This window comes from Neolamprologus multifasciatus, chromosome 5 (assembly GCF_963576455.1).
Source record: "Neolamprologus multifasciatus chromosome 5, fNeoMul1.2, whole genome shotgun sequence".
NCBI lineage: Eukaryota > Metazoa > Chordata > Actinopteri > Cichliformes > Cichlidae > Neolamprologus > Neolamprologus multifasciatus.
This window is the reverse complement of record NC_140443.1, coordinates 10685305-10713278: the sequence shown is the minus strand read 5'-3', so window position 1 is coordinate 10713278 and position 27974 is coordinate 10685305. Positions and strand designations below refer to the sequence as shown.

At 40.7% G+C, this 27974-nt stretch overlaps 1 protein-coding gene across 1 annotated transcript; it reads right to left on the bottom strand.

The window, feature by feature from the left end:
- Nucleotides 1–282: 282 nt before the first annotated feature.
- LOC146518090 (protein SSUH2 homolog) lies at nucleotides 283–27832 on the bottom strand. The gene is made up of 15 exons (XM_085159408.1): nucleotides 27243–27832; nucleotides 26588–27158; nucleotides 20446–25351; nucleotides 11904–19842; nucleotides 8314–8394; nucleotides 8163–8238; nucleotides 7950–8079; nucleotides 6735–6795; nucleotides 6173–6294; nucleotides 5866–5928; nucleotides 5702–5778; nucleotides 5321–5413; nucleotides 3097–3202; nucleotides 2707–2814; nucleotides 283–2088 (listed from the first exon to the last, which is right to left on the bottom strand). Exons 4-15 carry the CDS (start codon nucleotides 11986–11988, stop codon nucleotides 1948–1950), a joined length of 1143 nt encoding a protein of 380 aa, XP_085015534.1. The 5' UTR covers nucleotides 11989–19842; nucleotides 20446–25351; nucleotides 26588–27158; nucleotides 27243–27832; the 3' UTR covers nucleotides 283–1947.
- Nucleotides 27833–27974: the final 142 nt, after the last annotated feature.

Sequence of the window (27974 nt, the reverse complement as noted above, 5' to 3'; positions counted from 1 at the left end):
CCTACGGAGGAGTGCTGAAGATTTCCCTGTGAGGGAGTTGCTGGTGAAGATCATGAGTCCTGCTTGGTCAATGCGATGAGCTTCAGTGTTCCTGTTGTTGCATAATGTATTACATGTATTACATAAACCAGGGGTGGGGAACTCCAGGCCTCAAGGGCTGATGTCCTGCAGGTTTTAGATATGACACTGGGTCAACACACCTGAATCAAATGATTATTTCATTACAAGTCCTCTGGGGAACGTCAAGACAATTTAGGAAGTAACTTAGCCATTTAAATCAGTTGTGTTGGATCAAGGACACATTTTAAACCTGCAGGACACTGGCCCTTGAGGCCTGGAGTTCTCAAACCCCTGACATAAATAAACACTCCAATATAAACAGAGACAGAGGCTATAATAAACCCTAAAGGAAACTATCATGCTCAAAAACACAATGAATCACAATACCCCAAATTCACGAAGAAATTGTAAAATAGAAGGATTCTAATGTTATAAAACCATAAAAATGTGTGACATGTTCTTACTGGCTACTACAACCCTTTAAAACAAAAGATCCTTAGGGCTCAGTTGTCCAAGGCACTAAATTTAGCTCCATTAGTTACCAAGTGCACTGAGCTACAGGGGAGCTGCTGGGCCTGCAAGTCTACTCACACTTTGGTGTGTATCAGAGGAAGTAGCCCTGTTGGGCTTTTGAGGCAGTTACAACTGGGCAAGTCCCCTCACACATCGGCTTCATCTAAGCTCTGCACTGACTGATAGGATCAGACAGCCAATCCAGACTTCCAGTATTGGGGGGATCAACACCACCAAGGAAAGTGGTTTTTCCCTTTTTGCCCAATAAAGGCAAAAAAAAAAAAAAAGAGTTGCAGTGGCTGGAGGTGAAACTTTGCAGACATGTAGTGTGAGTTGCAGGGAAGAATAATTTGTAGGGAATTTCCTGTCAACTATCAAAAATGATTTTATTTTGTCATTTTTTTTGTTGATTAAAATAACCTTGTTGAATTTGAGTAGAAATGTTTGCTGGAATCTTGCAGCATTTTGTGATGAAAGTTGGCACACATGTAGAGAAGGTAACCCAGAGAAGTATTCAACTGACAATTTCATGTAAACGATCAGAGATGACTTTTAATTTTTATGTAATGTTATATTCCATTGAGCATGTTGAATTTGACCAGAAATATCCTTCTCTAGATTTATGCAGTGGAATGAGATAAACACATGGACACAAATTTAGCCCAGGTTTCCAAAAAGAGGAATCCATTGAGAAAGTCATGTCAATTGTCAAGCATGATTTTTAATGAATTTTTCAATATGACACAGTTTTTAGGCACAGAAAAACAAGCGCTGTGTTAAACTGGTTGCGATACACAAATGGCTCTACTGTGTCAAGAAATGTGTGATGGCTCGGAAGTGAGAGGGTTAGGTTTTTGGCACCTTGAGTGTTCAGTTGTGAGAAGCCGAGATAAAATTGGAGTAAAATATTGGGATCTCTCGTGTCGTCCTTTGATACCTCCACAGTACAGTGTTTTTATTTTTTATTTTATTTATTTATTTTTATTTTAAGAAAATGTTGAACAGAATACTAGATACTGTTATTTTTCTAACACAGGTATGGTTTGCTTTTCTTACCCTAATAAATGAAATCATCATGATATATGGAAAAAGGAAGACTGATGTTAAAAAAAAGAGAAGAATGAGTACATGTTTAATTGCTTTTAGCTGTGTGTATTTGTCAGTCTACAGCAGGGGTGTCGAACTCCAGGCCTTGAGGGTCAGTGTCCTGCAGGTTTTAGATCACTCCCTGGGTCAACACACCTGAATCAAATGATTAGTTCATTACCAGACCTCTGGAGAACTTCAACACATGTTGAGGAGGTAATTTAGCCTTTAAATCAGCTGTGTTGGATCAAGGACTCACTAAAACTTGCAGGACACCAGACCTGTGGTCTACAGGATGATGCAGCAGCAGGTCTCTGGGTAGTTGTCAGCACTGACTTTGCACTCGTTGCCGTACACGTAGTAGACGTAGTTCTTGTCTTTCCACTTGTAGTTCACCTGAGTGATGGGGATCAGCTCGACCGCCTGCCTCTGAAAAAGAGAGAGATGGAGGGATTCATATTAAAGGAAAACTTTCAACAATATCAGAGTGCATCAGCTTGAGTCAGAATACTTTAGCTTAGCTTAGCATTGACCTCAAACCTTTATGTCCTTTTCTTTAACAAAAATCCCAACAATTAATTCCCCTTTTTTGAGTGTTTATATAACAGCTAACTCTTCAATCACCATCAAATCATTCAAGATGGCTTTAGTTATCTTTATAGGTCACCTTATCCCTCGAGCTTCTGTAGCAGTCAATTACTTGAGTAATTGAACAGTCTATTGATTTTTCTATTGACTAACTGAGGAATCAGTTAAGTTAAATATTTTGCAGAGGAAAGCAATAAATTGCAGAGTAACACAGGCACACCGACACAGGCTGGCCACTGGGGGTGACTACACTATAGCCTATAGACTCAAAACAGAAGTCTAAAGTAAACTTTGCACATTTTCCTTGCTGCTTCAACTACAAATAATGGAATTTCAGCTCAAATCAATTATATTTAAACTAGAACTAACTGCTGATGGAACAAGGATAGCTGTTTTCTTTCCTTCCACACTCTGGACAAGATCTGGATAATTTTTCTCTTGAGCTGTGTGTCGGCCTACCTGCTGCAGAATCCTGGAGGTTTGGCCATACTTAGTTTGATGTTCTTTGATCAGACACTCAGAGGCCTGAGAGACTGCTTGCGGTTTAAACCCAAGCAGTGGGTAGACCTGAGAGAAGAAAGAGTTTAATTCACAATATTCACACAGCTAACCCCAGCAATGTGTTTTCCTTCTCCCCAACCTTTCCTTTACATTTATCTCAACTACACCTGTCTGAGGTGAGTTCCTGCAGTGGCTTTATGTTTAATTTATGGAGATTATTTCAACATTTTAACATTTCAAACATAGAATACAACATTCCAAACGACTGTGTGAAACTACTGAGATGTAGTTTTTTGTATGAAATTTTGGTATTAGGATTCAAAGTGAAGCTACATTGTGTGTGTTTACCAGGTTCTGGCTGCTCTTGAACAGCTCCTTCCCTTTTACTGAGCGCAGGTTATCACTCTTCAGACCACAGCTCTGCTCCACCAGATGATCTTCCACGTGGTTTTTCCTAAACACAAACACACAGATATGAACTATATTCATGCTGTATCCATCAAATATAAAATATAATACTGATGTAACACACACTCTACAGGGTGGGCCATTTATATGGATACACCGTAATAACATGGGAATGGTTGGTGATATTAAAGTCCTGTTTGTGGCACATTAGTATATGTGAGGGGGCAAACTCCTCAAGATGGGTGGTGACCATGGTGGCCATTTAGAAGTCGGCCATCTTGGATACAATTTTTGTTTTTTCAATAGCAAGAGGGCCATGTGACACATCAAACTTATTGGTAATGTCACAAGAAAAACAATGGTGTGCTTGGTTTCAACGTAACTTTATTCTTTCATGAGTTATTTACAAGTTTCTCTTTGTTCACAGCCATTGACTGTCATGGTTCTGGGTCGTTTCGACCCAGCATTTTGAATTTCTTATGTTTTGGTTTATTTTTACATTATGGATTATTTTCTTATTCTCTGGTGCTTTGATCGTGATTATAAATATGTCTTATTCTTGGTGAGGGATTAGTTCTTCGGTAAGCTTTAAACAATCAACTTGCAGCATGTAATTTTGATCTTTATTGACTAGAGGGCACCAAAGCATCTGTCAAACCACCATTAATTCTCTTCCGCTTATTTCTAAAGAACTCTTATCTCAGATGAGAGGTGAAACGTCTTTTCTTTAGACTATGATGACATGGATGACCAAGAACCTTCACAATCATATCTCTTCTGCTTGTTCTTATCAGGGTTGCATCGGAGCTTGAGCCTATTCAAGCTACCATAGGTGAAGAGGCGCGGTACACCTTGGACAGACTGCTAGTCTGTCACAGGGTTAACACAGAGAGACAACCGTTCACACCCAAGGGCAATTTATAATCACCAGTTAACCTAACACCAATCCTTGGATGTGGGAGGAGGCCCGAGTACTAGAGATTTCAAATTATATTTGAAAATTTGCGATAATGATATAACTGACGATATAATTGACACTAGACAAAATACTTTACAACTCCACAACTTTATTAGTGCAAAAACAAAACAAAACATCAATGTATTTTCACTTAAACAAGCAGCTGTTTTTTTATGTGCATTAAAGTTATTTAATATAAAAAATTAACAGTGCAAATGCAAATTCCTTGCTGACAGTTTAACCAAAAGGCATTTCCGGTGGAAATTGGCCGACATATCCTCAGCATAACCATGTATAATATCCACAAAACTTAAAAAGAGGTTATACACACACAATACGGTAATATTATGTTGAAGCACAGTACGTATCACTCCGCGAGGCTCCTGCCTGTGATAGCCGTGCGAAACATTTGACAGATTTTCGAGTGCCGTGTACGACATAAAATCGTTTTCGAGGTCAGTAAACACAACCAAAATTCATACATAAGTCACACAGGATTATAAGGGGCACTGTCGACTTTCAGAAAAATCAAAGGATTGATTTTAAGTGTGCCGTATTTTCCAAAAAACACGGTAATAACGACGGCCCACTACCAAAAATGGTGCTTTGTTGTGTATCTGACGGACTAAAGCTAACCCAGTTCCACACCACTGAAGTTGCAGCATTTTTACAAACCAATTCTGGTTCATCTGTTTTATTCAACGATCCGCTTTCACCCTTCTCATTCTCCGTCGCCGCCATGCTTTTTCAGCCATGTGCGTATGAAGGCACTGCGCATGCGCGTTTTACCCATATTCTATCGCGATATTTCATTTTCTTATATTTGCCCAACATTATACCGGTATTACCGTGAACGGTATGATATGGTCCGGCCCTACCGAGTACCCACAGAGAACATTCACACTCCCTGACCAGATGGTGGAGTTGAACTCAGGACCTTGCTAATTTCTGCGGACTTTTCAAAGCCTTCTAAAACTTCTCCATGGACCATTTTAATGCCCGAAATAATTCATGGATATCTACCAAAAACAGGTTAAATGAATTGAAATGTATAAAAACTTTTTATATACTTCTGAAACCTCCTCCAGGACCATATGAGTTTTCCAAATGACTCCTAAAAGACACTTGAAGAACCCAATCTTCAAGGACTCTGATAAAGCCACTGAAATATAGGAACACTGAAACTGCTGTTGTACTTGTACTCACCATTCCACTTTTAGCTCAATGTAAGTCAGCAGTTGACGTTTTCCTTTACAGGTTTCACATTGCTTTTTTCCCCTACCATCACACTTTGTACACCTAAGCACACACAGACACATGTCTCATTATTTTGGTTACTTACAGACATTACAGATTTTGCTTTATTTTTTTAAAATATGGTATTTGTTTATTTTTACTTCTATTATTATTTTTAAAAATTACTGAACTTTTACTTTTTGCAGCATTTCTTTGCTTAGACATTTTTAGGGCATTTTAATCTAAGCATCTAATTAGTTACTGTAATTAATCGTATATCCCCAACATATGCACAGTCATAAAACTGGTATTTTTTCTGTTTTATTTTCAGTTTGTGTGACCATTCAGTACCTGTCTTTGCCTGTGCCATTACAGTGAGTGCAGGCTGGATCGGACTTTGCCCCACCATTACACATCAGGCAAGCTTTCTACAACGACACATAAAAGCAAATGTTTTAATTGTACCTTGATCAGACTTTTCATGTCTTATTATTTACTATTGAGAGTTTCCTTACTTTTCCACTTCCACTGCACTCCTTGCATTGCTCAGTACCTGCTGCATGGCACGTGTGGCATTCCTAAACACAAACACAAAAAAAAGTTAAAAATGAGCAAAAGGTAAAAGAATTTCACATGTTCATGGTTTTAAAGCCTCAATAAACTCAGGAAAAGATGAGCTGTAGAACCATCTCATGGACAACTAAAGATCCATCAAAATTCATCTGGAAAATTCTTTAAGTATATATATCTTCAAGCTTAAAGCTCAGAACAAAACTGCAGGTAACCCAGCACTTTGATAGATAGCTTTTGTTATTCAGCCACCTTGACGGAGGACGTGTAGGGCACCCGGATCTTCTCTGTGTGGTCACTGAAAAGTTTGGGGGGTGTGGCCTGGACCTCCCATGGTCGTGGAGCGGGCTGGGTGTAAAAGTCAGCAGGCTCACCTTTTGAATACACGAGATCACAGAAAATGACAGTCAATAAACTACTAGTATAGTAAGTTACTGCATTGTCAGTAGATTTATGCAAGGATCAATAAAAGAGGCATTTGTTATGAAAACCAAAGCAAATTTCCAGATTTAACTCTTTCAGGTAAAACACTATTGATTAATCAGTTGTTCTGGGGTTTGATTCATAATAGGCTCTGAGTATCACACTATTGTTTTTAATCCCTCACAAGGCCATAAACTTTGAGTGTGGTCAAGAACAAAGTGAAAAATGTGGTTTGGTAACAGGAAACAACAAAACTCTACCATCAGATTAAAAAGCATCCAGCCTTGCTCTATAATAACAGAACATGGTGGCTCAATGAAACAAATGAAAATGACCATTTTAATGGCTCCACATCAGGTTTTGATTTAACAAAATGAAAATGTGCGTTTACCTTCATGTGGTTTGTGGGCCCAGTCAGTTGACCTGGACTCAGTGAATGTCTCCAGACGGTACTAAGGAACAAAAAACAGACTTTACTGAGAGAAACTGGATTTGCTGATAACATTACTGTGCTAATTTCTCTATATTTCACATCAGAGTGAAAGTGAAACATAAGTTTCTATGCATCATGTGCAAGAAATGTCTCTCCCATTAAATCCTACACAAAATTTGTTAAACCCAATCAGTATCGCACATTATACCATACAATGTATTTCCGGGTTGTTGCCATATAACTGGGCATCATATTACTGCATAACAAATTTTGTGGTAAATACTTGGAACCGGTATTCCATATTCTTTGAGCTTCTTGCAAGAGTCTTGAGGATGTGATGAAAAGTTCTGGCAAACTACTACTTCAGCAGCTCTGGACACTTACTAAAAGCTGGTCGCACTTTCTATTACAGCTCAGTATTAAAGGGGTAATAGTAGGTTAACAAGTTAACCTACAAGGTATTTGTTTTAAATGTGTTTTTTGGATGTTGCAGCTGTATTTCCTGTTTTATTAGGCAAACTGCCACAGTTGTTTTCAGATAATAATCACACACTTTTTTTTTGCTTTAATAGGTTCTTAATATGTTATTAAATTTAAACAGGTGGTTTTGCATTTTGCAGCTCTGTTTCCTGATTTTTACACAGAAACTACCACAGGTAATTGAGGGGTAATAACTTAACACAAATTACTGCATTATTGCATTCTTGTTTCTTCCTTGTGAGTACACACTTTATTGTGGAGCTGTATTTCTGCAGTTTTTGGGTTCTCATTATCCTATTACATACATTTCTGGGCAATATTACTCAACTGTAACCACTGTTGCTACCATGATATTACTTAGATAATATTACAATTACCAAAGTGGTTATTACTTTGGTAATTGCATAGTAAAAACTTAGAAATTACCACATTATTACACTCTTTTTCCCCCTTGTTACCCTACTACTACCCCTGTATTACCTAGCTGTAATAGAAAGTGCTACCAAAAAATTCATTATGCATGTTTCAACAGTTCATTCAATTATGTCCTTTGGTCAAATGTTTGGAAAAGTATGGATAAAAGCATCTCAAACCAGAGCTCTGCAACAGACTGATCAAGATAGTAAAGGCAGATATGGAGGTAACTCAGTCCACAGCATCACTGATGGTGGTGATGGTGGAACATTTAATCACCCTAAATGTGTTGAATGGCTCCATGGAGGTGATGACTCCCTGAGTGACTGGATCTTCACTGTAGCAGATATGAGATGACACAAATTTCTTGAATGCCTCCCGAGCCTCATCCTCAGAAAGAGAGGGGATGCTACAAAACACATAAACTCTGTGTTAAACCAGAATATTCTACTGGCTGGTGAGCAGCTCAGAAACACAGATAATATGTCGTACCTCCATTCGGGATTTTCAGGGGCGGGTTGGGGTGGGGCTACTGGCTCCATGGGCATGGGAGGAGGCAGGAAACCTCCTGCATCAATGACAAATTTTCAAGTAACATCAACAGCATTAATGTGAGGAATTATGTGAACCGGGCTTTTCTTACCTCCTCCTGGCACAGTGCCTTCATAGCCGGGGACATTGACAAACATGTTGGCTTGGGGTGCCATGACATGTGGGTACATAGCTGGAATGAAAAACAAGAAACAAAAAATTAAACCAAATGGATCAGGTGACCCTGAATCTTCCCTTAGTTATGCTGCAAAAGATCTAGGCTGCTGGGGGATTCCCATGATGCACTGAGTGTTTCTTATTTACTCATGTTTTTTCCCCCACTCACTATATGTTTATACACTACTTTGCATTTAATCATCAGTTATTATTAACCTGTTGCTCTCTTCCACAGTGTGTTTTTGTCTTGTCTTCCTCCTCTCACCCCAAACAGTCATGGCAGATGGCTGCGCCTCCGTGGGCCTGGTTCAGCCAGAGGTTCCTTCCATTTAAAAGTTTTTTTTTCTTTACCACTGTAGCCAAAGTGCATGCTCATAGGAGGTTCCCTGATTGTTTTTTTTCTGTTTTGTCTGCATTATTGTAGGATTTTTAACTTCAAATGAAAATTGTCTTGAGACAACTGTTGTTGTGATTTGGTGCTATAAAACTGAATTGAATTGAATAGCTGGAGCTGAATAAGACTGTTCCTGCAGAGAAGAATGTTTGGTGCAATGAAAAATGATTATGCCCACACTATGGTTAGCCACGGCCAGGTGGGCTGGTGTATTTGCGGTGTGAACCCAAAAGCAGACACGGGAGAGGGAATGAGGTATAACAAAAGCCGGGCCTTTTATTGAGGCTGATTTCCAAAAGAGAAAACAAGGCAAGGCAAGTTGGGGGGAAAAGGAAAGCCTAAACTGGAATAACCTAAATTCAATATGAAAACTATGACATGGAACTCAGCGCATGCGAAAATGGTGACCAGAAACATGAACACAAACATGAAGCATGAAAACAATCCTGAGACTTGCAGTGACATGACATGAGATATACAGACAACCCGACAATGAAGAAAGAGAGACAGAGGACTTAAATTGTGTTAAAAAAATTAAAAATTAAAAAGTTAAAAAATTGTGTATGTTTCTGTTCTGTGTCCTGTATACTGTTTGTTTGTATATGTGTCTTTCTGGCTGCTGTCAAAACCAAATTTCCCCTTGTGGGACAATTAAAGGACTATTCTATTTTATTCTATTCTAAGTACACAGAAGGGTACACTCTGTTGAACAGTTCTTGTTTCAGGACAAACTGCCATGGCTGCGATACCCTCTACAAACCGACTTGTGTAGATAAGTTAGTGAAATCGTTCTTCAGAATCAGTTTTAGTTAGAAGGAAATTATTCACCTTCTGTGATATGTGATAAGTAAATGTGAAATGTAAAATGTAAAAGTAAAATGTGATAACTACGATGGTGCAGAAAGCTGCATCTGGTCAGAAGAAATAAACCCCACAGATTTTAAAGATGCAAGGATATCCGTTGCTACCCCCTCATGCAATAAAGAGTTTCAAACATGTTTGTTGTATGACAAGTATGATAATGGGGGTAGTATACTACCCCCATTTTCAGTGTTAGAGTAAACATTTTTTGTTCAGGTTTCTTTTACCATTTTCTCTCTTATCTCTTAATTTTAACAAACATTTCCGAAAAACAAACACTGATATGACAAGAAACTGCATTGATTTCTGAAAAGGGTAATAATGGTGCAGACAGCCCCTAAAGCAGACTTTAATATTTTGTCACAGACTCTGAAGGACTCCATCACCCGTTCCAGCAACTCAAGAATCAATGATTACGTTAACCTGACACATGAGGGATTACAGACGAAGGCACGAGGTCAGTATCTAGAAACAAAGACTCCAAAAACTGAAACTAGTAAAACAACTTGATTAGCTCTCTCAACATGACAGTGTTAACATCCATATCCTTGCATCTGTCCATTTACAGCTATTTAATTTTGTATAAATATGGTCAACTGTTCTAGGTTAGTGTTATTTTTCTTTCTGACCAGATGCTGTTTTCTGCACCATCTCTTCAACGCCCTTATACTTGTTACTAGTGTGTATGTGCTAAAACAGAAATATTTTCCATATCCTCAGTACGGTTTCAATAACTCATGCAAACACAGCATTTTGAAAAGGGTATAGAAGCCGTACCAGTTGTTTGACTCGAAACAACAAATTTAATCTCTACATTTCAACTTTAATCTCAAAATACTATTTGGTCTCTGTCTCAAAAGATTATTTATTATCATGTATTATTATTATTTACATCACTGATTATTTCCTGACTTTCATTATGCCTAAATTGAGCACATTATATTAGGTCTGCACTCCCTTTCTTCACTTGAGTTGATTAAACTTATTTTTAAATCAGTTACTGAAAATCTGACCTTGTTTTCTCTTTCAGAGTTTAGCAATCCATATGTGTCCTTATTTGTTAAGTCTAAAGCAGGGATGGCAAACAAATTTTAAAACTTGGGCCACACTCACCCCATTTTAAATTTAAGCGGCCGGACCACTGGCCCTTCCAACAATAGAAATAAGTTTAACTACACATGTTGGAGCTATTTGTTCTTATTTTTTATTATTTTGAAATTAGTTAACGTTTGTTGTTAGTTTACTTATATTTTGGGATTTATTTACAAGTTTATTTGTTGGTTAATATTTTGTTTCAATGTATGTTTGATGTTACTTTGTTAAATTAGTCAGGAAGAGCTGTAGGGCCATTTTGTTTTCTATAAATAAAGAGACTGGTAGAGGACCAGCATGCACTGGGGTGGGTTTTTTTTTTTACCAGAGCAGGAGAAGCAGCAGGAAGTAACAAAAAAAATGGATCGTTATTGTTATAAATAGCTTGTTATTGCTTGCCAAACTGGATAAATAAACCATAAAACGCAACTGTCAAGTTTGGACAGTGGACTTCTTTTGCCTGCCTACGAAATAGTATCTCAGTGCAGCAGTGGCTTGTGGACTTTTAATTGTGGGATGTTTGGTTTGTCAAACAAAAGGAATTGCCACTACAACACATTTAGCTGAGATGCATTAATCTAAAAGAAATGCATGTAAGTCTTATACTATCTCTTAGTTTTTCTACATGATAACGAAACACTGCTGACGTTAATGATAGAAATATGTCAGTATGACTCTTTGGAATTGTAATTGTAAGAAATAAATGTGTAAAATTACAGAAAAGAAATTGCACAAAGTACAAAACAGAAAGATCCTGTTAATTCGCATTTTCCTCCCAAATCCACTTACTTTCTGCTTTTCTTTCTTTTTTGTCCACTACAAAGGCAAACATCTGCATCGAATTCTTCAGGAAACAAGGTTCAGGTGGCTTGATGAGTTTCATCTGCAGTTTACTGTCAAAAAGGAAAACAAGTGGATCATGTTTGGAGATCCTCTTTTAAAAACTAAAATAGACTGAAGAAGCAAACGAATGCAGTTTAGTGAATGATGAAGTTTAACATGATTCTGACTTTTTAATCTTCGCACTGAATGTTTTTTAATAGAAGTAACAGCGTTTCAGCGCCGACTATCAGGAACCGACCCCTGCGTCTGCGCCTTTGAATAGCCCGCAGGGGTTCTGTGGTCAGTGTCGTGGTGGTTCCTCAGCCTGCTGGTGTGTCCTGTGCTGCCGTTCCTACCTGAGTTGTTCATTCTGCTGCAGATCAACCACGCTGATATCAGCCTCAGAGAATCCGTTACAGTTAGAGTCGTCCAGAACCGCATTTAAATAGTGAAATTCGGAACGCCCCCTGGTGGGAGAGCAGGCCCGCCTACCCCGAGTTAACGACCAAAGATAGAAGCAGTGAATGCAAACAATCGAAAAACTGTAAATCTTTATTTTTCCTGCGGTGTGCTTGTGACTCGCTCAATAAACAGCTGACCAGGGTCTATCCTGTGGCTGCAGTTAAGGCTGTTTTTAAGCGCAGAAAAACAAGCATTATATTGTGATACACCAATAGCTTTGGCAAGAAACAAATCCCGCCTTTTCTACTTTACTATTAGAACTCAGTTCATCATCATTTCATAAACGTATAAACGCGGCCGTTGGGGTCTTTTGTGCCGAAACCTGATCTAAATCCAACTTTTCAATGTTTCTTTCTATTTGTAATACATTTACCAATATTGATGAATAGACTGCATCCAACTGGATTGACACAATTTTGACTTTGAGTTATTGTACGTATCCTAATGAATATGTAAAATATTTATATAGAATTGTGATTTTACATTTGTCGCAATTTCTGCTCCCCTCTTGCCCCCTTAACCTCACTTGTCAATGACGTTTTTTTTTAACCCGGAAACTGATCGCAGCTTCTACCAATGTTCCTTCTGTCTTATAATGATTTGATATAATCCCTGAGGGATTTGTGTGACATTTGTTTGACAGATTATAGGCTAAAAACCTGTTTACAGCTGTTTGAATACCAATCATTTTTTGGCAAAACCTGAAAGCACCTGCTTTGAGTGCATTTTCTAATAACCTTTAGTTGCAAAAGACCCAATTTTCCAGAAAAAAACGCCTTTCAAAATAAAAATGCAAATTACATGTAAGAAAAAAAAATATATATAAAAATCCTAATTTCCAAGAGAGACCTGGACAGGGTATGTAGGGGGGTATGGTTGCAACATTGGGACAGTTGCAACACCCCCAATTCCATCAGTCAACAATAAGATAGGAGTCATGTGATCATTTCAGTGTTTACCCACTTCTATCCCTGACTTAAGGGCTAGAAATAGGGCATGAAGATTGATTTTACTGAGAAAAAGGGATTTTGATGTAACAACACAAAACTTTGTTTGCAGATAAAATGATATGGCTTACAAGAGATTAAATTCTGATTTCATAGATAAACTGTGATGCACCCCCTCGGGGTAACTATGCTAATACAGTTAGCTAAACAATTGATGACAGAGGTGGGGTGGGTTGTAACATATTTTAGAAGTGTTACAACATCCCCTTACATAAAACTACGAATAATTTATTAATTTGAATCATTTTACAGCACGCCTAGGCAGTGGTTAAGTGACACAATGCACACAATGCATTCTGGGATGACATGTAGCAGGGGAGGTGTAGCAGATTGACCCGGAAGTTATACAGAGTTCATTCCCGCCACAATGAAGGGATTTCCGGAAGTGGGGTCAGATGTTACCTTGGTTACATAGGCCTAATGTAGAGTAGTTTTTTTTTTTGAAAACTTTATACAGTCAGGCAATCTGAGAACAAAGCATGATGTATAGTCCAGCAAAGTCATGCTACATGTAATTAAAAGGACGGAAGAATGATGAATGATGAAGGAATGTGGCATTGCTGTTGTTGTCACATAGCCTGGTGTGAATATTTCATAGGAGCGGGTTTTAAAAAAAAGATTTTCTGATTCAAATTGATTCTAGCTTGAAAAATGCAATATTGATTCATTAAATGCTGAATCGATTTCTGAATAAATGTGTATTTTGTAAGAATTGCCAGAATCTCAGGTTAAAGCTATTTCAATAACCACCAAACAGCTAAAACAGCAAATGAAAGCAGGTAAAAAGATTCCACACAAAGATGTAAACACAAAGTGCGGACCCGACACTTCAAAATCTGTGAGTTGTCGGCTCCCCACCCGACACGCCGCCGGGGCTGAAAGCCAACGTCTCACAGATTCTGAAGCTGCAGGTTTTGTCACTCTTCAACCAAAACTGAATGAACAAGCAGCAAAAGAAGATCAAAACTATGCTTCAAATGTAATAAATATCATTATTTCCCTCTTACTTTTGCTGTTTTGCTTCCACCAAAATAAAAATCGCACTTCCTGCACAACTCTCTCTCTCTGTGTACTTCATGGACAGTTTTCCATTAAAATCTGTTTTGTGCATGATTCGCTTGGTTATTATGCACCAGTCTACCGTTGTGTACAGTGGTGTTGGCTGTTGTTTTTTTTTTTCAAAAAATGACCAAGAAAGCTTAATTTCTGCTGTTTAATTTCTACAGAAGGATGATTATGTTAGTTTAAATGAATCAACACCCCCGAGTCATTCTAACTACCAGAAATCTCGAAGCACAGGTCGAGGGGGCGGTGTGGCAGCAATGTTTCACACCAGTCTATTAATTAATGAAAGACCAAGACAGACTTTTAATTCATTTGAAAGCCTGATGCTTAACATTGTCCACCCCAGCTGTGAAACTCAGAAAACAGTCTTACTTGTTATCATCTATCGTCCACCTGGGCCTTACACAGAGTTTCTGTCTGATTTCTCAGACTTTATATCTAATTTAGTTCTGAGCTCAGATAAAATAATTATTGTGGGTGATTTTAACATCCATGTTGATGCTAAAAATGACAGCCTCAACATGGCATTTAATCTGTTGTTAGACTCAATTGGCTTCTCTCAAATTGTAAAAGAACCCACCCACCACTTTAATCACACTCTAGATCTTGTTTTAACATATGACATAGAAACTGAACATTTAACAGTGTTTCCTGAAAACCCTCTCCTGTCTGATCATTTCTTGATAACATTTACATTTACAATAATTGATTACGCAGCAGTGGAGAGTGGACTTTATCAAAGTAGATGTCTTTCTGAAAGCGCTGTAACTAAGTTTAAGAATATAATCCAGCCACTGTTATCATCGTCAATGCCCTGTACCAACATAGAGCAGAGCAGCTATCTGAACGCTACCCCAACAGAGGTCGATTATCTTGTTAATAATTTCACCTCCTCACTACGTACGACTCTGGATACTGTAGCTCCAGTGAAAACTAAGGTCTCTAATCAGAAGTACCTGACCCCGTGGTATAATTCTCAAACACGTACCCTAAAGCAGATGACTCGTAATCTGGAGAGGAAATGGCGTGTCACCAATTTAGAGGAACATCATTTAGCCTGGAGAAATAGTTTGTTGCTTTATAAGAAAGCCCTCCGCAAAGCCAGAACAGCTTACTACTCATCACTGATTGAAGAAAATAAGAACAACCCTAGGTTTCTCTTCAGCACTGTAGCCAGGCTGACAAAAAGTCAGAGCTCTTTTGAGCCAACCATCCCTTTAACGTTAACTAGTGATGACTTCATGAACTTCTTCACAAATAAAATTTTTATCATTAGAGAAAAAATTACCAATAATCATCCCACAGATGTAATATTATCTACAGCTACTCTTAGTACCATTGATGTTAAGTTAGACTCTTTTTCTCCAATCGATCTTTCTGAGTTAACTTCAATAATTACTTCCTCCAAACCATCAACGTGTCTTTTAGACCCCATTCCTACAAAACTGCTCAAAGAAGTCCTGCCATTGATTAATTCTTCGATCTTATATATGATCAACCTATCTCTAATAATCGGCTATGTACCACAGGCCTTCAAGGTGGCTGCAGTTAAACCTTTACTCAAAAAGCCATCTCTAGACCCAGCAGTCTTAGCTAATTATAGGCCAATCTCCAACCTTCCTTTCATATCAAAAATCCTTGAAAGAGTAGTTGTCAAACAGCTAACAGATCATCTGCAGAGGAATGGTTTATTTGAAGAGTTTCAGTCAGGTTTCAGAGTTCATCACAGCACAGAAACAGCTTTAGTGAAGGTTACAAATGATCTTCTTATGGCCTCTGACAGTGGACTCCTCTCTGTGCTTGTCCTGCTAGACCTTAGTGTAGCATTCGATACTGTTGACCATAATATCCTATTAGAGCGATTAGAACATGCTGTAGGTATTACAGGTATTGCACTGCAGTGGTTTGTATCATATCTATCTAATAGACTCCAATTTGTGCATGTAAATGGAGAGTCCTTTTCACACACTGAGGTTAATTATGGAGTTCCACAGGGTTCAGTGCTAGGACCAATTCTGTTTACATTATACATGCTTCCCCTAGGCAGCATCATTAGAAGACATAGCATACATTTTCACTGCTATGCAGATGACACCCAGCTCTATCTGTCCATGAAGCCAGATAACACACACCAATTAGTTAAACTGCAGGAATGTCTTAAAGACATAAAGACTTGGATGGCCACGAACTTTCTGCTTCTTAACTCAGATAAAACTGAGGTCATGTACTCGGCGCTGAAAAGCTTAGAAATATGGTATCTAACCAGATTCTTACTCTGGATGGCATTACCTTGGCCTCCAGTAACACTGTGAGGAACCTTGGAGTCATTTTTGACCAGGATATGTCCTTCAACGCACATATTAAACAAATATGTAAGACTGCGTTCTTCCATTTGCGCAACATCTCTAAAATTAGAAATATCCTGTCTCAGAGTGACGCTGAAAAACTAGTTCATGCATTTATTACTTCCAGGCTGGACTACTGCAATTCATTATTATCAGGATGTCCAAAAAACTCACTGAAAAGCCTTCAGCTAATCCAAAATGCTGCAGCAAGAGTACTGACAGGGACTAGAAAGAGAGAGCATATTTCTCCTGTTTTGGCTTCCCTTCATTGGCTTCCTGTTAAATCCAGAATTGAATTCAAAATTCTGCTCCTCACATACAAGGTCTTAAATAATCAGGCCCCATCTTATCTTAATGACCTTGTAGTACCATATCACCCTATTAGAGCACTTCGCTCCCGCTCTGCAGGCCTACTTGTTGTTCCTAGAGTATTTAAAAGTAGAATGGGAGGGAGAGCCTTCAGTTTTCAGGCCCCTCTTCTGTGGAACCAGCTTCCAGTTTGGATTCGGGAGACAGACACTATCTCTACTTTTAAGATTAGGCTTAAAACTTTCCTTTTTGCTAAAGCATATAGTTAGGGCTGGACCAGGTGACCCTGAATCCTCCCTTAATTATGCTGCAATAGATGTAGGCTGCCGGGGGATTCCCATGATGCATTGAGTTTTTCCTTTCCAGTCACCTTTCTCGCTCACTATGTATTAACAGACCTCTCTGTATTGAATCATATCTGTTATTAATCTCTGTCTCTCTTCCACAGCATGTCTTTTATCCTGTCTTCCTTCTCTCACCCCAACCGGTCGCAGCAGATGGCCGCCCCTCCCTGAGCCTGGTTCTGCCGGAGGTTTCTTCCTGTTAAAAGGGAGTTTTTCCTTCCCACTGTCGCCAAAGTGCTTGCTCATAGGGGGTCATATGATTGTTGGGCTTTTCTCTGTATCTATGAAGCGCCTTGAGGCGACTTTTGTTGTGATTTGGCGCTATATAAATAAAATTGAATTGAATTACAGAAGAAATTAAAACTTTTTAAATTGTGCCAAATTGCAAAACACTTAGGTGTGTCGTACAGATGATATTCAGTTGTACATCTCCTTTCAGCCCCAAGACGTTTCCAAACTACAGATTTTGCATAGGCGCATAGACTCCATTAGCGGTTGGATGGATGATAACTTTCTTCAACTTAATGAGGAGAAAACCAAAGTCCTTGTTTGTGCTCCCGATAAATTTGTGCCCAAGATTATGGAAAATTTAGGTCCTCTTGCTACATTTGGCAAATCCTCTACTACGGATCTTGGAGTAAACTTTGAGTCAGCTCTGACTTTGGAAGCTCATGCTAAATCTCTGGTTTGCTCCTGTTATTATCATTTAAGAAAAAGTGCTGAGTCCATTGTGTCATGCTCAGAACTCGAAATTGTCATACATGCATTTTTCATCTCGTTTGGACTATTGTAATTCTTTGTTCACTTCTTTATGTAATGCCTCCTTGGAACGTCTGCAAGGTGTTCAGAATGCTGCTGCAAGGCTTCTGACCTTGTCTTCCAAGTACTCTCATGTCACAGCCCTGCTGATCCAGCTGCAGTGGCTCCCCAATAAATTCAGAGTGTGCTTTAAGAATGACTTTGACATTAGGGGCTCTGCATGAACAGGCATCGACATATATCAGAGATCTTTAATGTCCATAAATTCCCAGCAGGTCCCTAAGATCATGTGATCAGGGCTTGCTGGTTGTCCATCATACCAGGCTGAAAACAAAAAGTGACAGAGCTTTTCAAACTGTTGCCCCCAGAGTCTCGAACTCTCCCCCTTTGAGCTTGGGATCTTGGGACTCACTGATCTCTTTTAAAAAACAGCTAATAATGTATCTGTTAAAACTTGCTTGTGGTTAATTTTTTATGTTTTAATTTCTCTCTGAAGTACTCTGTGATTTTTATCTTGAAAAGTGCTATACAAATAAAATTTTAATTACTCTGTACTTACTTATTTTGCTATGTATAATGTTAGTTTTTCTGAAAATTCTAAAAAATTTCTTTATTAACAAAGAAAACTAAAAATAGTCTTTATTCTATTTTATAGTTTTAAAATTGGATAACAACTGACAACAAAGCTAGCCAAGAAGCAGTGAATATGTGAAATATAAGAATATAACACCAGCACTGCAAATGTAACAAATATATGTTGACATAAAATGGTGTGCTATTTGAAATCTAAATGAAACAATGACACTATTTATTCTATTTATCTATTTCATTTAAATTTTGTATTTATTTTTTCCCCTAATTGTACAAATTACTCTGTGTTGGTCCTTAGTGTCCCAGAAATCATATTTATACACAACTAAACACAACTGGTGAATGTTTTAAATGGATGTTTTGTCACTTGATGACGAAACATCCATTGACATATTTGACATTGTCCTGAAATTGATGCCACTGAACTTATCAGCACTTGTTTTAACAAAGCCCCAAATCCCCTATGAGCAAGCACTTGGCGACAGTGGGGAGGAAAAACTCCCTTTTAAAAGGAAGAAACCTCAGACAGAACCAGGCTCAGAAAGGGGTGGCCATCTGTCGCGACCAAGTGGGGTTCAAATGTTCACTGAAAATTTAGTTTTATATAAATATGATATTGAGGCCAAATTACTAAAAGGTTCATAGCTCTCAAAATTCATCTGCAAAGGATTTCCCTAAGAGAGAGAGAAAGAGTGGTTAACAAGAACTTGAGGACATTACCTGCATATAAATATATATATTTGCTGTTTTTTTTAACAATGTCAGAAGGAGAGAGGCACTGAGGCACCGTCTTCTGCTGCACAACACAGACACTTCAAACCGCACCTGAGGACAAAAACTACAAGAAAAAAAGAAAGAAAAAGTAGCTTAGAACGATGAAGCGTTACAGGAGACGGCAGCACTGCAGAGGTGAGGACCGGCACCTGTTTGAAAGAGACAATAAACACAAACAGAGAGAGAGAGAGGAAAAAGTGGTTATTAAGAACTTGAGAACATTACCTGCATATAAAAATATAAATAATTATAAATTTATAGCTTTTTTTAAACCATGTCAGAAGGAGAGAGGCACTGAGGCACCGTCTTCCGCCCCCCGGCGCACCTGCTGTGCCTCTTTCTTCTGACAGGAACTTGCCTACACAGCAAGTATGAATGATGCCTGAGTGGACAAACACAACTCAAAGTTCCTGGCTTTCTCGGCTCCTCTGCAGAGGGTTTCCCTAAGAAGGTGGACCTAGCAGGGTCACCGGGGGACGGGGAGCTGTGCCTCACGGCCCTCACTTCGTCGGAGAAACCCTCACGCAGAGTTCAGAAACTTGTGTGTTGTCCTTGTGAGCCTCCACCATTTACTGATGGGTGCAGCCTGGACCATCTAGAGACAGACCAGACCAGCTGCACAACACAGACACTTCAAACCTCACCTGAGGACAAAATCTACAAGAACAACAGAAAGAAGAAAGAAAATGTAGCTTAGAACGATGCAGCGTTAAAGGAGACGGCAGCACTGCAGAGGTGAGGACCGGCACCTGTTTGAAAGAGACAATAAACACAAACAGAGAGAGAGAGGAAAAAGTAGTTATTAAGAACTTGAGGACATTACCTGCATATAAAAAAATAAATAATTATAAATTTGTAGCTTTTTTTTAACAATGTCAGAAGGAGAGAGGCACTGAGGCACCGTCTTCCGCCCCCCGGCGCACCTGCTGTGCCTCCTCCTTCTGACAGGAACTTGCCTACACAGCAAGTATGAATGATGCCTGAGTGGACAAACACAACTCAAAGTTCCTGGCTCTCTCGGCTCCTCTGCAGAGGGTTTCCCTAAGAAGGTGGACCTAGCAGGGTCACCGGGGGACGGGGAGCTGTGCCTCACGGCCCTCACTTCGTCGGAGAAACCCTCACGCAGAGTTCAGAAACTTGTGTGTTGTCCTTGTGAGCCTCCACCATTTACTGATGGGTGCAGCCTGGACCATCTAGAGACAGACCAGACCAGCTGCACAACACAGACACTTCAAACCGCACCTGAGGACAAAAACTACAAGAACAACAGAAAGAAGAAAGAAAAAGTAGCTTAGAACGATGCAGCGTTACAGGAGACGGCAGCACTGCAGAGGTGAGGACCGGCACCTGTTTGAAAGCAACAAAACAATAAACACAAACAGAGAGAGAGAGAGGAAAAAGTGGTTATTAAGAACTTGAGGACATTACCTGCATATAAAAATATAAATAATTATAAATTTGCTGTTTTTTTTTTAACAATGTCAGAAGGAGAGAGGCACTGAGGCACCGTCTTCCGCCCCCCAGCGCACCTGCTGTGCCTCTTCCTTCTGACAGGAACTTGCGTACACAGCAAGTATGAATGATGCCTGAGTGGACAAACACAACTCAAAGTTCCTGGCTTTCTCGGCTCCTCTGCAGAGGGTTTCCCTAAGAAGGTGGACCTAGCAGGGTCACCGGGGGACGGGGAGCTGTGCCTCACGGCCCTCACTTCGTCGGAAAAACCCTCACGCAGAGTTCAGAAACTTGTGTGTTGTCCTTGTGAGCCTCCACCATTTACTGATGGGTGCAGCCTGGACTGTCTCAAGACAGACCAGACCAGCTGCACAACACAGACACTTCAAACCGCACCTGAGGACAAAAACTACAAGAACAACAGAAAGAAGAAAGAAAAAGTAGCTTAGAACGATGCAGCGTTACAGGAGACGGCAGCACTGCAGAGGTGAGGACCGGCACCTGTTTGAAAGAGACAATAAACACAAACAGAGAGAGAGAGAGGAAAAAGTGGTTATTAAGAACTTGAGGACATTACCTGCATATAAAAAAATAAATAATTATAAATTTGTAGCTTCTTCTTAACAATGTCAGAAGGAGAGAGGCACTGAGGCACCGTCTTCCGCCCCCCCGGCGCACCTGCTGTGCCTCTTCCTTCTGACAGGAACTTGCCTACACAGCAAGTATGAATGATGCCTGAGTGGACAAACACAACTCAAAGTTCCTGGCTTTCTCGGCTCCTCTGTAGAGGGTTTCCCTAAGAAGGTGGACCTAGCAGGGTCACCGGGGGATGGGGAGCTGTGCCTCACGGCCCTCACTTCGTCGGAGAAACCCTCACGCAGAGTTCAGAAACTTGTGTGTTGTCCTTGTGAGCCTCCACCATTTACTGATGGGTGCAGCCTGGACCATCTAGAGACAGACCAGACCAGCTGCACAACACAGACACTTCAAACCTCACCTGAGGACAAAAACTACAAGAACAACAGAAAGAAGAAAGAAAATGTAGCTTAGAACGATGCAGCGTTAAAGGAGACGGCAGCACTGTAGAGGTGAGGACCGGCACCTGTTTGAAAGAGACAATAAACACAAACAGAGAGAGAGAGGAAAAAGTGGTTATTAAGAACTTGAGGACATTACCTGCATATAAAAAAATAAATAATTATACATTTGTAGCTTTTTCTTTAACAATGTCAGAAGGAGAGAGGCACTGAGGCACCGTCTTCCGCCCCCCGGCGCACCTGCTGTGCCTCCTCCTTCTGACAGGAACTTGCCTACACAGCAAGTATGAATGATGCCTGAGTGGACAAACACAACTCAAAGTTCCTGGCTTTCTCGGCTCCTCTGCAGAGGGTTTCCCTAAGAAGGTGGACCTAGCAGGGTCACCGGGGGACGGGGAGCTGTGCCTCACGGCCCTCACTTCGTCGGAGAAACCCTCACGCAGAGTTCAGAAACTTGTGTGTTGTCCTTGTGAGCCTCCACCATTTACTGATGGGTGCAGCCTGGACCATCTAGAGACAGACCAGACCAGCTGCACAACACAGACACTTCAAACCTCACCTGAGGACAAAAACTACAAGAACAACAGAAAGAAGAAAGAAAATGTAGCTTAGAACGATGCAGCGTTAAAGGAGACGGCAGCACTGTAGAGGTGAGGACCGGCACCTGTTTGAAAGAGACAATAAACACAAACAGAGAGAGAGAGAGGAAAAAGTGGTTATTAAGAACTTGAGGACATTACCTGCATATAAAAGTATAAATAATTATAAATTTGTAGCTTTTTTTTTTAACAATGTCAGAAGGAGAGAGGCACTGAGGCACCGTCTTCTGCCCCCCGGCGCACCTGCTGTGCCTCCTCCTTCTGACAGGAACTTGCCTACACAGCAAGTATGAATGATGCCTGAGTGGACAAACACAACTCAAAGTTCCTGGCTCTCTCGGCTCCTCTGCAGAGGGTTTCCCTAAGAAGGTGGACCTAGCAGGGTCACCGGGGGACGGGGAGCTGTACCTCATGGCCCTCACTTCGTCGGAGAAACCCTCACGCAGAGTTCAGAAACTTGTGTGTTGTCCTTGTGAGCCTCCACCATTTACTGATGGGTGCAGCCTGGACTGTCTCAAGACAGACCAGACCAGCTGCACAACACAGACACTTCAAACCGCACCTGAGGACAAAAACTACAAGAACAACAGAAAGAAGAAAGAAAAAGTAGCTTAGAATGATGCAGCGTTACAGGAGACGGCAGCACTGCAGAGGTGAGGACCGGCACCTGTTTGAAAGAGACAATAAACACAAACAGAGAGAGAGGAAAAAGTGGTTATTAAGAACTTGAGGACATTACCTGCATATAAAAAAATAAATAATTATACATTTGTAGCTTTTTCTTTAACAATGTCAGAAGGAGAGAGGCACTGAGGCACCGTCTTCCGCCCCCCGGCGCACCTGCTGTGCCTCCTCCTTCTGACAGGAACTTGCCTACACAGCAAGTATGAATGATGCCTGAGTGGACAAACACAACTCAAAGTTCCTGGCTTTCTCGGCTCCTCTGCAGAGGGTTTCCCTAAGAAGGTGGACCTAGCAGGGTCACCGGGGGACGGGGAGCTGTGCCTCACGGCCCTCACTTCGTCGGAGAAACCCTCACGCAGAGTTCAGAAACTTGTGTGTTGTCCTTGTGAGCCTCCACCATTTACTGATGGGTGCAGCCTGGACCATCTAGAGACAGACCAGACCAGCTGCACAACACAGACACTTCAAACCTCACCTGAGGACAAAAACTACAAGAACAACAGAAAGAAGAAAGAAAATGTAGCTTAGAACGATGCAGCGTTAAAGGAGACGGCAGCACTGTAGAGGTGAGGACCGGCACCTGTTTGAAAGAGACAATAAACACAAACAGAGAGAGAGAGAGGAAAAAGTGGTTATTAAGAACTTGAGGACATTACCTGCATATAAAAGTATAAATAATTATAAATTTGTAGCTTTTTTTTTTAACAATGTCAGAAGGAGAGAGGCACTGAGGCACCGTCTTCTGCCCCCCGGCGCACCTGCTGTGCCTCCTCCTTCTGACAGGAACTTGCCTACACAGCAAGTATGAATGATGCCTGAGTGGACAAACACAACTCAAAGTTCCTGGCTCTCTCGGCTCCTCTGCAGAGGGTTTCCCTAAGAAGGTGGACCTAGCAGGGTCACCGGGGGACGGGGAGCTGTACCTCATGGCCCTCACTTCGTCGGAGAAACCCTCACGCAGAGTTCAGAAACTTGTGTGTTGTCCTTGTGAGCCTCCACCATTTACTGATGGGTGCAGCCTGGACTGTCTCAAGACAGACCAGACCAGCTGCACAACACAGACACTTCAAACCGCACCTGAGGACAAAAACTACAAGAACAACAGAAAGAAGAAAGAAAAAGTAGCTTAGAATGATGCAGCGTTACAGGAGACGGCAGCACTGCAGAGGTGAGGACCGGCACCTGTTTGAAAGAGACAATAAACACAAACAGAGAGAGAGGAAAAAGTGGTTATTAAGAACTTGAGGACATTACCTGCATATAAAAAAATAAATAATTATACATTTGTAGCTTTTTCTTTAACAATGTCAGAAGGAGAGAGGCACTGAGGCACCGTCTTCCGCCCCCCGGCGCACCTGCTGTGCCTCCTCCTTCTGACAGGAACTTGCCTACACAGCAAGTATGAATGATGCCTGAGTGGACAAACACAACTCAAAGTTCCTGGCTTTCTCGGCTCCTCTGCAGAGGGTTTCCCTAAGAAGGTGGACCTAGCAGGGTCACCGGGGGACGGGGAGCTGTGCCTCACGGCCCTCACTTCGTCGGAGAAACCCTCACGCAGAGTTCAGAAACTTGTGTGTTGTCCTTGTGAGCCTCCACCATTTACTGATGGGTGCAGCCTGGACCATCTAGAGACAGACCAGACCAGCTGCACAACACAGACACTTCAAACCTCACCTGAGGACAAAAACTACAAGAACAACAGAAAGAAGAAAGAAAATGTAGCTTAGACGATGCAGCGTTAAAGGAGACGGCAGCACTGTAGAGGTGAGGACCGGCACCTGTTTGAAAGAGACAATAAACACAAACAGAGAGAGAGAGGAAAAAGTGATTATTAAGAACTTGAGGACATTACCTGCATATAAAAGTATAAATAATTATAAATTTGTAGCTTTTTTTTAACAATGTCAGAAGGAGAGAGGCACTGAGGCACCGTCTTCCGCCCCCCAGCGCACCTGCTGTGCCTCTTCCTTCTGACAGGAACTTGCGTACACAGCAAGTATGAATGATGCCTGAGTGGACAAACACAACTCAAAGTTCCTGGCTCTCTTGGCTCCTCTGCAGAGGGTTTCCCTAAGAAGGTGGACCTAGCAGGGTCACCGGGGGACGGGGAGCTGTGCCTCACGGCCCTCACTTCGTCGGAAAAACCCTCACGCAGAGTTCAGAAACTTGTGTGTTGTCCTTGTGAGCCTCCACCATTTACTGATGGGTGCAGCCTGGACCATCTAGAGACAGACCAGACCAGCTGCACAACACAGACACTTCAAACCTCACCTGAGGACAAAAACTACAAGAACAACAGAAAGAAGAAAGAAAAAGTAGCTTAGAACGATGCAGCGTTACAGGAGACGGCAGCACTGCAGAGGTGAGGACCGGCACCTGTTTGAAAGAGACAATAAACACAAACAGAGAGAGAGGAAAAAGTGGTTATTAAGAACTTGAGGACATTACCTGCATATAAAAATATAAATAATTATACATTTGTAGCTTTTTCTTAACAATGTCAGAAGGAGAGAGGCACTGAGGCACCGTCTTCTGCCCCCCGGCGCACCTGCTGTGCCTCTTCCTTCTGACAGGAACTTGCCTACACAGCAAGTATGAATGATGCCTGAGTGGACAAACAACTCAAAGTTCCTGGCTCTCTCGGCTCCTCTGCATTGGGTTTCCCTAAGAAGGTGGACCTAGCAGGGTCACCTGGGGATGGGGAGCTGTACCTCATGGCCCTCACTTCGTCGGAGAAACCCTTACGCAGAGGAGTTCAGAAACTTGTGTTGTCCTTGTGAGCCTCCACCATTTACTGATGGGTGCAGCCGGGACTGTCTAGAACAGGGGTGTCAAACTCAAATACACAGTGGGCCAAAATTCAAAACTGAAACAAAGTCGCGGGCTAATGTTAATATTTATTGAAAAAAAAATCTTCCTCTAGATATAAGAATGGATCTTTTCTTATGGACTCAAACAAGTTTTGCTGAAAAACTGAATATGGAACAAGCAAAGCTTAATACTAAACAATATATATATTAGCTGTATAATACCAGTAGGCCAGCTCTAATAGTAATTTGGTATTTGGCCCGCGAATTAGGCAATTAGGTGGGCCAGAGTTTGACACCTATGGTCTAGAACATAGGTGTCAAACTCTGGCCCGCGTGCCAAATTTGGCCCGCAGCCTAATTACATTTGGCCAGCGAAGCCATATCAAATTACTATTAGAGCTGGCCTAGTGGTATTATACAGCTAATATATATATATATCGTTTAGTATTAAGCTTTGCTTGTTCCATATTCAGTTTTTCAGCAAAACTTGTTTGAGTACATAAGAAAAGATTCATTCTTATATCTGGAGGAAGATTTTTTTTTTCAATAAATATTGTTCCAGATTGAATTTTGGCCCACTGTGTATTTGAGTTTGACACCCTTGGTCTAGAGACAGACCAGACCAGCACAACACAGATACTTCAAACCGCACCTGAGGAGAAAAACTACAAGAACAACAGAAGAAGAAAGAAAAAGTACCTTAGAACCATGCAGCGTTACAGGAGACGGCAGCACTGCAGAGGTGAGCCTGAGTGAGTCGTTTTTCCGTTAGTGAAAAAGAGAGAAAAAAAAACAAGAAAACTTCAGTTAGAAATCTGTAGGGTCGTTTCCTCTGAGACATGTTGGAATCTGTAAACAGTTACTCCGAAAACGTGTTTCAAAATACTTCTTTGGTGAACGTTTCAATTCTGCGAACATAAATGCTGCGATTAACGAAGTAAAAGTCGTTGCTTGTCACCCCTATTTATGGGTTTTTACGTATCAAAGGATCAAAGGATCCGATTTGTTGTAAGATTCCAAATATATGTGACGTCATCGTCCTGTGAGCCAATTAGGTTGTCATATTACATTTGTGGACCCTGGTATTTTTTTACTTGGCGAATTTATCAGTAAAGTTTCAATCTGTGTCCCGCCCCCCAAAATAAAAATACGTGTCATTGCAATAACCGATGTTTTCTACAGTCATTGGTGCTAGCTGATGCTCCCTGTTTTCTTTCCTTTTTTTGATAGTGTAGCAACGGTATTAATTAACTTGCCTATCAGTGACCTGGTTACGACTTGTTAGACCAGAACTATACCGGTCATGGAGGCTAACAAGGGCTGTCCAAAGAACATCTGGATTAAGACATAAGGCCTCAAATTGCACGGAGAATCTGTAAAAATAACGATATCGTAAATTTACTGTCTAATAAAAATTAGAATTATATTAATGCTTTTATCATGCGGTTATGCGATACCATGGATAGCTGCTGCCATAAAGTTGAGCTACAACAAACGCTCTCAGTCGCTGTTGCCATTGGCAAGCAGTAGCCGCATAGACACCAGTAGTTTTCCCTCGCTCTCGCGTGACGGATTGTTTTCATCTTCATCTAAACTAAGTACTGGTTGACTATTTTCATCCTCTCTCTCGGTTTGCTCTGGTTCAAACTGGAAAGGTTGAACGGAAGCCATTTCCAGTGCGCTGCTAACTGTGAACTCGTTGCGATGCAACCGTATGACGTCACTACCCAGAGTGCGTTCAAAAGTAAATAACAATGGCGGCCTACTGGTAAATCGGTTTTATATAAAATGTGCTTAAAAGGAAAACATTTGGCGTATTTTAATACCACATATATATTGTTGAAAGCACAGTACATATTTTAGCTAAAACTTGTCTTAATAATGGAGTTCCTTTCAAAGAAAGGGCAAGTTAGTCAGATCAGCCGTGGAAGAACATGAAAGACAACAATATTCCACATGTGTCCAGTGAACTCAATCCTATAGATGATTTGTAATGATTTAGAGTGGAGACTGAGACTAATAATGGGATTTCACTCAAGTTCATAGGCATGCGAAGCAGACGAGTGTATACTTTTGGCAACATAGTGTTTTTGTAGTCAAAGGAGCTTGCAAAGAAAAGCGTCTGGACTTCTTTAAGTTACTTGAAGACGTTTCACCTCTCATCCGAGAGGCTTCTTCAGTTCTAAGGT